The following is a 12258-nucleotide window of genomic DNA, read 5'->3' as shown; positions in this document are numbered from 1 at the left end:
AAAAGGAGACTGGATTGTAGTGTCGACAATTGGAACATATTCGTTATCATCTGTGAAACGGATATTTCATATTCTTCAAGAAACCATTTAATATGTCAAAGGATAACCTTCTGTCGCATCGCTCCCTCTTCAGTCAAGAGTCTAATGCTCTTTAAAAAGACTGACCATGACCTTTACAATATTTTGTGTGGCAATTGGTCCTAACACATTCATTATTTTTACCATATTTCCTCCTCCTTCGCATACACAATTTAATGTATTGCTGCTACCATAAATAATACAAATTAAATTAAAATAAACATCTTTATTATAACATTATAATATAATTAACAATATTTTACAGTAAATTTGTGTAATAGATGCATCAGTAATGAAATAATTACCTTATTAACAAATCTATACAAACATACATTCCAGAACTTTTATACAACAGCAAAGTTTTACTTGTACTTTCAACATTCATTCTGTTTCTTTAAAGAAACATTCAAATTTTTATCCATTAGGTCCTTTTTACAGCATTTTATCTACATTAAAGCTTTTTTTATAATCTGAACTCACAATAATGAATGTAAATTAACAACATGATTGCTTTTGGAAATTATACCATACAAATCTAATTTGTGACAGATTTTGATATCAATCCCCATAAAGACCCTCAATGTGAAAGTTTGAAAATGGCATGTTTTCCTTTGACAAATCAGATTATGTTGTAATGGCATATTACAAACAAAAATATTTAGAACAGTTGTGTACTAAGATTAAAGAAGCATTCTATAAATATTTTCACTTTCGGTCATCTTTTCACAAAAAACTAGGTCCCTATTTTCACAAATTAAAACTTTCTAAAGAAATGAAAGTATATATTTATTGGCCACTTGGTTAAATTTGAAAAGAGAGGGAGAATTTTGAGTCAAATTAACAACACATGTACATGTGTATTGTTCTGTTGAAAGGATATAGATTTTGATAGTATATATCCCAAAAGCTACAAGAATCTAATCGAAAATGAGCAAAGGTCTTGTGAGGAACTAAAAAGTTTTCATGTATTTGCCTTCTCCAAAATATGGAATTCCTAATATCTAAAGTTTATCCATAATGGCCTTAACCTCACTTGGAGATAATACATAATTGCAGACAAGGAAATGAACTTTGTGATGTAAATTGCACGTTATGGTAAAGCTTGAATGAATAAAAAAATCTGTTTTAAATATAAGTAGGGCAAATACTTCTTTTTTATGATAGTTTGTCTCTTGTAAATCATTTTAAGGCCATTAATATGACCTAAACGTTTTTAACAAAATTGATTTCATCTATTAATGTATCAAGTTTTAAATAATAGTCAGATTATTTTCATTTTAAATAGTAATAAAACAATTACAAACACAAGCATTAATCTTTATTCACTTAAATTTATTATATGTAGCAATGTGTAAAAGCATGCAGCCTTTGATTTTGTTTCTTATGTTAATACAAACTGTGCTAATTAGAATAATAGGGGAGATATCCCACTATATATTTCTTGCAAAAACAATCATGATTACAACAAAAATACTTGTGTCAAAGCTAAGCAAAATTAAATGTAAAGGTCTAACAGAGACAGTTTTGATATCAGACATAAGGACTAACTCATTGTTACATTTTTTTTTACTTTAAAGGGGCATTCGCTACGAGATATGGAAAAAAATAAAATATGATTTTTTTTTTCAATCATTAATGAAAGAGAAATAGTGATATAATAATTCGCTTTTAGCAGCCAGTTTGGTTCAGTTTTGTCAAAATAAGCAAAGAAACATTGCTTATGAATTATTCACTTGCAAGTGAATAATTCGACCTCATTAAATCCGTATTCATGTGAACTTCAATTAAACCCATTAGACAGAGATGGGTTACGCATGAACTAGGCGTGTTCAGCTATTAAAAAGAAAAGAATGTCAACATTGGAAGTGAAACAAGGGTTAACCATTTGGTTGAATGATTCGATCTACAAAAACTCATTGTTATACAGGTAAAAACGATTATTAACATATTTTTTAAACCTATAATATGAAATCAAACAGACCTATAAAAATCCAATTGCATGAGTTTGCTATCTATTTATATCTATGTCTATGTTTATATCAGGTTATATGACTGTCTGCAGTCTTCGAAGGTCACCTCAATGGTTAATTAGATGGCGTCTAAACTAAAATACACACACAATGCTGATACATATTATCGAGTCCGTGCTTCTAAAATTGTTTATTTTAGACTTTTTATTATTTGAATATACATTTTAGTATGTTATAAATCAAATATGAGGATTTGAGTCAAATTAGTGAACATGAATTTGACAGCTAATGCCCCTTTAAACAGACAGGAAAAAATATCATGGACAATCTTGTCTTTTGCAGTAAATTCAGTATTTGTTTATTTAATAATGCAGCAATATATTTTTAAATACATGGAAACTTGAAAAATTGATACTGAAGAAGAACAAATAATTGTTCTTTTTCAGACCTTAATTAAATAAAAAATAAAATAACAAAAATACCAAACTCCAAGGAAAATTCAAAAAGGAAAGTCCTTTATAAAATGGCAAAATCAAAAGCTCAAACACATGAAACATAAATTAAAGTGAATATTTTAACCCAGCTTTTTATGCTTATAACATAAGTAACTGGTGAAGTTTATTGGTTGAACAGACTTATTTATTTGGTTATAATCATACTGTTGTTTTACAATCCCTGTTTTTGAAATGTTTTGGGATAAATACATATTTTTTAATTTATAGTTAGAATCAATACTAAAATGTTTCTTTTCTTTTAGTGCTTTGAATTTGTGTAGTTTGTTATTGGTATTGTAGAAGATTGGGTCTTCCTGTACTGAAACTGCATTGATATGTAAAAAATCTTACAAAGATTAATTCATAATAAAAATCACTACTCTGGCACTTAAATTTTAAACATATTGCAAACACTCTCTTTTAATAATTAATAAGTATTTATGATCAACAAAATGGCAGCTTAACATATACAATATGACTGTGTTTACTGTAATGAAACCTATGAACTGAAGGAGTTTGCATCACTCAACTGTAATTTATGTATCTTATTACCTTAATCTTTGTACTACATACAGTAACTTTATACGTAATAAAAGGATTATGTTTAAGACGAGATATATTATTATTCATACTTGGTTTGTATTACCGGATATCAATAAATATACTGCTGTACAGGTTTTTAACAGAAAAGTGTGTTTTTCTTTGCTGTCCAAAATGGGTTATGTAGCTTTGCCTTTTGTGCATGAACTGGTGCATTTTGTTGGATCATTTAAGGGAAAATATTTAAAGTCAATTACAAAATCAAGTTTTCTGTAAAATTGTTACGAACATTTTCATTTATAACAAATAACACATTCTGTCAAAGGAATAATTATCTCACTTGAGGCCATCAAAAGCTTCATAATTGCAGATGTGGATGCAAATCAGATAAAGTTCTAAAATTATATAGAAGTTTGGTTCCAATTAATGCTCCAGTGGTTTCAGAAGAATTATTTATTGATTATCAGTGGATTCCAAGTGATTGCAATAACTCATGCATGTCTTTTTGGCAAAGTGGGCTAAAACAGAATCATAGATAAAAGTGTAATATAATTGTTTGTTGTAAGTACAATAGTTCCTTAATCCCAATCTTCCTCCTCATCATGACCCCCTGGTGGTGCAGGAGGAGCAGGTATTTTTGAAGATATTGTATCCATGACTGATCCACCACCTGTTGAGGGACTATTGTCTGTTTTATCACTTTTACCACCTCCACCTCCTGATATACCTTTTCTCCTGCCGGTTAATCGATCTTTCAATGCATCCATCAAACTCATTTCTCCTCCTCCAGAAGATTTAACCTTTTCTTTTTCTTTCTTTTTTTCTGCTTTTCTTTCAGTAACAGCTTTGAGTTTAACTTTTCCTGCTCCTCCAGCCTTTCTGATGGCATCCATCAAACTGGATCTTCCATCCCCTTCTGTCACTTCAGCTGGAATTTCTTTTGGAGCAGGAGCAACAGGACCATCACCAGCAGGAGGAGGTGGTGGTGGAGGTGGTGGTGGCATATCTGCTGGAGGAGGAGGAGGTGGTGGAGGGGGTGGAGGTGGTGGTGCTCCAGCCGGGGGAGGAGGTGGCTGAGCAGAATTCACAGGTCCTGGTGATGGAACTATGTCAGGAACTGATGGAATAATGTCGGGTTCAGGAACTACTGATGGTAAATCAGGAATATTGGATCCAAACACTGAAGGTGCTATAGAAGGTCCTTGATCAGCACTGTACGATAAATCATCAGCAACACCTGAAAAATTTAATATTGCACTTTATAAATCTAAACAAGTTCTTATATGAAAGAATTGATAGCATACAAATATTTGCAAAGAGATAACTGATGTTAAAAGCCTTTGTTTATTTACTGATAGTTTACATTAAAAACATTTTTGTAGGGTAAAGTGATTACTCCTAACCTATAACCTGAACGTCAAAAATAACAGCAATTTACATAAATTTGAAGTTTTATTGCTTGCTATGGGGTAAGAGTTTTGCTCATTGCTGAAAGCCTTACAGTGACCTTTACTTGCTTACTTCTACGTTATTTGGAGTGTCTCATTGACAATCATACCACATCTTGATATTTTTAAACCATCAGAAAAATACTGATAATTTAAGGTATTGTAGCTTCTCTCTTGTTTTGTTTCATAAACACACTTGAGACACTAACACTCTTACTTTTAATACAAACATAGAAATAACACTTGTGATAACAAATTTAATGAAACTACTACTTGACAGGTTCTGATTTCTTTATTACCAATTAGTGATTAAGGGCAACATTTGTAAATAAATTGCTTCGCAGAGGGCAGCTCCATACGACCGCAGAGGTCCAACCCTGAACAGATTGGGCAAAAATGGATGCAATATTCGCGCTTGATACAGGTCTGAATTTGGATTGTAATTAAATATTTGACACATAATAGGTTTCTGACACAGAAAAACTGTAGTCAAAGAACTTAGAATTGGTTATATGATTTGAATTTATATTCAATTTTTTGCTTTTGTGCAATACACTATGCTGTTGCGAATTGAAAAATAAATTTTTAAACCCCCCCCCCCCCCCTTTTTTGGCAAGAAATTTTCTTTTTAATTTCTGGAATCTGAAATGAGAAAAAAATTGTCCCCCCCCCCCCAATTTTTTTTACCTCCCCCCTCCTCTTTTCCAAAAAAAAATTCTTTCCCTCAAGATATGGTCATAATCTCAATTCAAATTTCCGATGGAGTTTGCAACCATAATTACCCATTTAAATACATAATAAAAGTCTTAAAATAGAAAATGACATACATAATCATGGCTAAAATTAATATCCCTTAATCAGCATTTTTAAATAGTAACTTCTAAAAATAAATTGACAGCTAATCATCTCAAGACAATACAACATTTCTTTATACATAATTTAAAAGCAGTGTTAGGGAGGTAATCCAAACATAACATTGTACCTTTTTTTAATTGTCCATTAACCAGGAAACCCTTGTTTTTCCCCCTTTTTTGCCCGTAATTCCTAAACGGTTTGAGCCATAACCCCTCAAAGCCAATCCTAACCATCCCTTTGTGGTAAGGAAACTTGTGGTATAATTTCAGAGAGATCCATACACCGTTCCACATGTTATCGTCTGGAAACTAGAAAAATGCTTATTTGGGCCCCTTTTTGGCCTCTAATTCCTAAACTGTTAGGACTATAACCCCCAAAATCAATCCCAATCTTCCTTTTGTAGTTATAAACCTTGTGTTTAAATTTCATAGATTTCTATTTACATTTTCTAAAGTTATTGTCAGGAAACCAAATGTCTTGGGACATTGATGGATGGATGGATGGATACCTGATTATCATTCCTTATTAACCAGTTCAGTGCATTATGTATGAAACTGCCACCTTTTTAATGATAAAAGATAAACTGGTTCATTACCGACTAGCAGGTCATCAATACAGGGCCATTATGAATAAACAGGGCTATTATGAATCAACAGGGCCATTATGAAACAAGAATGCACACGCTGAAATGTCTCGCCTTCTTTACTGACCATTGATTTTATGTTGATAGTCCTAAATATAAAGCTTTACTAAAAGTATCACATAAACTTAACATGATCAAAGAAAACGAGGTCAAGGTCAGATAAACCAAACTGGAAATACATGTACACCTTACAATCATTCAATACACCAAATATAGTTGACCTATTGCTTATAGTTTCTAAGAAACAGACTTAAACAGGAAAACTAAACATTGACAAATGAACCATGAAAATAAGGTCAAGGTCAGATGAACCATGCCAGACAGACATGTACACTTTACAATCAATCTATGCATTAAATAAAGATGACATATTGCTTATAGTATCTAAGAAACAAACTTAACCATGAAAACTTAACATTGACCAATGAACCATGAAAATGAGGTCAAGGTCAGATGATATCTGCCAGACAGACATATACACCTTACAATCATTCCATACAACAAATATAGTTGACCTATTGGTTATAGTTTAAGAAAAACAGACCAAAACACAAAAACTAAACACTGAGCAATGAACTGTGAAAATGAGGTCAAGGTCAAATAAAACTGCCAGACTGACATGTACATTGTAAAATATTCCCATACACCAAATATAGTTGACCTATTGCATATAGTATTAGAAAAAAAGACCAAAACACAAAAACTAATCTTTAACCACTGAACCATGAAAATGAGGTCAAGGTCATGATACCTGCCAGTTGGACATGTACACCTTACAATCATTCCATACACCAAATATAGAAGACCTATTGCTTATAGTATCTGATATATTGACTTGACCACAAAAACTTAACCTTGTTCACTGATCCATGATATGAGATCCAGGTCAGATGAAAACTGTCTGACGGGTAAGAGGACATTGCAAGGTACGCACATATTAAATATAGTTATCCTATTACTCATAATAAGAGAAAAATTATTATTACAAAAAAATCTTAACTTTTTTTTCAAGTAGTCACTGAACCATGAAAATGAGGTCAAGGACAATGGACATATGACAGACGGAAACTTCATAACATAAGGCATCTATATACAAAGTATGAAGCATCCAGGTCTTCCACCTTGGAAAATATAAAGCTTTTAAGATGTTAGCTGCCGCCGCCGCTGGATCACTATCCTTATGTTGAGCTAGGCTCAACAAAAACAGGGCCATTATAAAAAAACAGGGCCATTATGAATCAGGGCTATTATTGATTTTCAGTTGTTATCAATTCAAATACATTTCTGGGGGAAAAAACTTCAAGAAATTGAAAGTTCCCAAGAATCATAACTTAAATCTTCTTTGACCCAGTTGTCAAGTTAATAATTACATACACTGGTAGACCTATTTGGAAAATGCCCGCGATTTTTGGCTAATCTCCGCGAAACGGATAATAATTAGAGGTTCATCGTAAATTTGCTGTATTACAGAATATTATGCATGTTATCCGGAGATTTTCCGTGTCGGCGGGAATTAGCCGTTTGTCCGATAAAACGGGTGTGTATTGAGTCAGTGATAGAACCAGTGATGCGTGAGCGACGGTTATTAATAGATCGTTGTACATAGATGATTATAGAATCCGTTATGCGTGAGCGACGGTTATTAATAGATCGTTGTGATATATACAATGTTTACAGTCAGATTAAAAAAACTATCTTATTTCCCTTTTCGGTCGAGATAAAACGGTGTTTTTGATAATAAAGTTACTTACGATTTAAATATCAAATGTTGTCATTGTTCATTAAAGAAATATCTATTTTAATGTGACCAATGAACAAGATGAATACACGTGTTATCTTTGCTAGACAACTACAATTTTTTTAATATATGAATGGAAATCGTATTTACGTTAAAAAACGTAAACTAATCTACTATTCATGATAGATTCATAATGTGAATCGATAGTTTGGGTCAGAAACTTTGTTCTCACTTTAAAAAATCTCCGGAAGATACCGTAATCGGGCAGGATGTCAAACTGATCTGACACTTGTCCTAGTGTATTTAACACCTGCTGTGATATTGCTTGTGCAATACCAGTGGAAGGTCGTAAATCAATCTGTACCCGATTGATCAGAATTTAATTTTACCTGTACATATATTTAGTCGTTACGGAGGATATCATAGATACATGTTATATATTGTATTGTAATTAATGAAGATAATTTAAATATATTATATAATAAAGACCTAGTTGCATATAAATCGAACATATTCATTCCAACCAAGAAGGTTTGAAATTGAAAGTTTTCAACAAACTTTTGATAAAATCTTTCCCGTAAATTACATACGAGTCATTGGTTTATAGTTACACAATTGTTACCCTTCTAACGTCTTATTTCTTTGTGCTATTAAAAGAACTCAAAATTTTCCATATCAGATCACATTTCGTACGATTCCAATAAATTTTAATTGAATAATCTTCTATTTTCCTTTCGACACCACGTTCCCCATAGGAGCCTCAAGATCTAATCATACCTGTCAATCATTAGCCACAAGTTGGTCCGCCAGATAGATCACTCGTGCTTTCTATTATGACATCGTTGAGAAGTTTTTGTAAATTGATTTTTGATATAAATAAAGTGATGTGAAGTTTATTTTACGGCCGATCAAATTTGATGTGATTCAATTTTTCTTTTACACAAAGATGTTTTTTAATGTCATAAAATACATGGAAATAAAATATTTGAGTTCTTTTTTTCCCGTAAATATATTCAATAAACCAAAATTTATTTCAAAAGGTAAACATTTATAATCATTACAAAGTTATAATTTGATTTTAATTTAAGTCGGTTAATGGAAACAATAAAATGACAACGTCTTTGCAGAAATATTAATCCAGACATTAACGTACTTAGACTGTCCATTTGTTCCACTGTGTAGGACAATTTATTCACGAACTACATCATTAATAATTACTAATATAACAGTTGCTGAAATGTAAGTTGTATATTATTTATTTTTTTACAAACATGCGTTTTGGTTCCGTTCAGATTTGCTATTACAGCATGTGTAGATTCCTTGATTTTCATCTAGTTTCAGTTATATATATACTAGTTCCAGTCAGTATAGGGCTAATCATTTTGCCTTCCAACAAAGTCAACAATTTAGCATCGGACGTATACGTGACTGCGTATTTATACACCTCTATATGTTATATCTGATGTAATGGACTCCTAGTATGTTGTCCTTTTAAAGTTGGCTATACAATATTGGCTGTGCTCATTGTTGAAGGCTGTACAGTGACCTATAGTTGTTAATTTCTGTGTCATTTCTCTTGTGGAGAGTTGTATTATTGGCAATCATACCACGTCTTCTTTTTTTATAACGTACCCGTTTTAATAGCAATGTTATATTCAAAACGGATGAGAAAACCCCATGGATGACAATTATCTATATCCATGTCAAGTGGGGTTAGGTAATAGGAGCGGAACTTATTGATTATGTATGTTTGTGAGGGTCTGGATAGGATTTATAGAAGAATAGAGAACACAAATGGACAAAAAGTGCACAACATAGGACCAGAAAAGTAAAGAAAAATAGACGCCAAGAAAATAAAGAATATAGAATAATGAGAAAAAAATATGAAGAATAGAGAAAAACAGATGACTAACAAATTAAAAGACAATTAGGATTGAAAGACCTCCCCCCCCCCCCAATATTCAAGACCTTCGTATGTGTTCAAAGAAAATCTGCATACGTTATAGTTCCTTGCTATAAAGTTACGTTCTCAAAGGCTTTTAAGGATTATGTACCCTTGTGTTGATTAAATGCTAAACATATGGAGTTTTTTTTAGAAAATCCACAGCTTTTCCCTTGTACTGTCATATTTGGCGATTCGATGCTTTATTGATGAAGGATTATTGCATTCAGTGCTAGCAATGATTTTTATACGACCGCAAAAAAATTTTTGTGGTCGTATATTGGTATGACGTTGGCGTCGTCGTCGTCGTCGTCGTCCGGCGTCGTCGTCGTCGTCGTCGTCCAGCGTCGTCGTCCGAATACACATTAGTTTTCGCACTCTAACTTTAGTTTAAGTGAATGAATCTCAATGAAATTTTACCATAAGGTTCAATACCACAAAAGGAAGGTGGGGATTGATTTTGGGGGTTATGGTACCCACAGTTAAGGAATTAGGGGCCAAAAAGGGGCCAAAAATAAGCATTTTTGTAACTTCCAGACATAACTTGTGTGTAAGTGTATGGATCTCTCTGACATTGTACCACAAGGTTCCATATCACAAAGGGAATGCTGGGATTGATTTTGGGGGTAATTGCCTCCAAATTTTAGGAATAAGGGGCCAAAAAGGGGCAAAAAACAAGCATTTTTCTAGTTTCATGACAATAACTTGTGTGTAAGAGTATGGATCTCTCTGACATTGTATCACAAGGTTCCATATCACAAAGGGAATGCTGGGATTGATTTTGGGGGTAATTGCCTCCATATTTTAGGAATTAGGGGCCAAAAAGGGGCGAAAAACAAGCATTTTTCTAGTTTCATGACAATAACTTGTGTGTAAGTGTATGGATCTTTATGAAATTGTACTACAAGGTTCCATATCACAAAGGGAAAGCTGGAATTGAGTTTGGGGGTAATTGCCCAAAAAGTTTAGGAATAAGGGGCCAAAAAGGGGCAAAAAATAAGCATTTTTCTAGTTTCCAGACAATAACTTGTGTTCAAATGTATGGATCTCTCTGAAATTGTACTGCAAGGTACCATACCTCAAAGGGAAGGCTGGGATTGATTTTTGGGGTAATTCCCTCAAAATTTTAGTAATTAGGGGCCATAAAAGGGCAAAAAACAAGCATTTTTCTAGTTTCAGGACAATAACTTGTGTGTAAGTGTATGGATCTTTATGAAATTGTACTGCAAGGTTCCATATCACAAAGGGAAAGCTGGGTTTGAGTTTGGGGGTAATTGCCCTAAACGTTTAGGAATTTGGGGCCAAAAAACAAGCATTTTTCTAGTTTCAAGACAATAACTTGTGTTCAAGTGTATGGATCTCTCTGAAATTGTACTGCAAGGTACCATACCACAAAGGGAAAGCTGGGATTGAGTTTGGGCCAATGGGGTGATGAATCATAAGGGGGTTCAAAAAAATTTGGGGGATTTTTTTTTCTTTTTTTCATACATGTAAACCTCCCGACGGGAGTACAATAATCCCGTTTTCAGGGGTCTCCTCCCGACCTCGCGTTGAAGAGAAAAAAATCCTGTGTATGAAATCTGCCCAACATATCATCTCAGACATCTGGTGTAACTGACATCACCTGAAGTTATATTTTACCTGTAAATCAATTAACATGCATAATTATATGGCTTCACTTGTCAGCTTGGGTGTCAAACATACTGGTAATCAACGATTTTTACCTCAGGCTAACTGCCGTTGTGTAATAAAAACTTTGTGTATTTATTGGGTTACTTCCCCTGATTTATCCTGTTTTAAGTTACTTTCCTTTAAATAATGTAAATTTTTAAAAGAATATAAATAAAATATAAATTGAACAAATAATCATAAAAGGATGGTAATTAAATGATTTTAAATGTCTTAGGACAAATCAAAAAATAATTTGGAAATTATTTGAGGGTTCTATACTTTCTTTCAAGGCTTAAATTGAATTCATATAATAACTATGACCCATGTTCTAAATTAAATGAGTTTCTGATTATTCAAATAAAATCTAACTGCAAATGCAGATAGGTAAACAAATGATCTGATTGCAATGTTTGTCCTATAGAATAATGATATAAAAGATATGAATTGAAAAATTTAAAGAACATTCTAAAAAAAAAGAATCTTAGATTGAACATGTAGAATATTAAGATAAAGAAACTTTATAAGTACAAGGGTACTATAAACATAATACATAATACATTCGGATTGAAAGTTGAAGAAAACACACTTTAAAAGACAATTTTTACAGCACACGGTTACATTTACGACAAACTTTATGTCGATTAAAAACCTCCTGATCTGAGTCCTAATCTCCTGACCAAAATTTTCCAATCTCCTGATCTGAGTTTCACAGTCCATCACATGTATGTTTTTTTCTTTAAAATTTTCCATTTTAAATTGGTTATTTCTGATGTATATATAAAAGCAAATAATAACGATATGGTTTGAATAGGTAAATTAAAAAATTTGAAGTTCTTAGACCACTTTCATTCTGTGTGAGAAACCTATGCTGTGTCAAAT

At 32.6% G+C, this 12258-nt stretch overlaps 1 protein-coding gene and 1 long non-coding RNA gene across 3 annotated transcripts in view; one reads left to right on the top strand and one right to left on the bottom strand.

Moving 5' to 3' along the window:
* Nucleotides 1–284: 284 nt before the first annotated feature.
* The window catches only part of LOC127722777 (WASH complex subunit 1-like), a 30568-nt gene continuing 18594 nt past the window's right edge, over nt 285–12258 (bottom strand). For both annotated transcript variants that reach the window (XM_052229344.1, XM_052229345.1), the window contains exon 4: nt 285–4319. In XM_052229344.1, the coding sequence (XP_052085304.1) occupies nt 3661–4319 (659 nt within the window). In that variant the 3' untranslated portion in view covers nt 285–3660. The remainder of the gene's footprint in view (nt 4320–12258) is intronic.
* LOC127723036 (uncharacterized) lies at nt 9943–11706 on the top strand. The gene is made up of 2 exons (XR_007991812.1): nt 9943–10294; nt 10456–11706. It is a non-coding gene; the product is annotated as an uncharacterized LOC127723036 (long non-coding RNA).

The sequence above is a fragment of the Mytilus californianus genome, unplaced genomic scaffold (genome assembly GCF_021869535.1).
Source record: "Mytilus californianus isolate M0D057914Y unplaced genomic scaffold, xbMytCali1.0.p SCAF_1, whole genome shotgun sequence".
Taxonomy (NCBI): domain Eukaryota; kingdom Metazoa; phylum Mollusca; class Bivalvia; order Mytilida; family Mytilidae; genus Mytilus; species Mytilus californianus.
The sequence above is the reverse complement of the archived record's forward strand: the minus strand, read 5'-3'. Positions and strand labels throughout refer to the sequence as shown.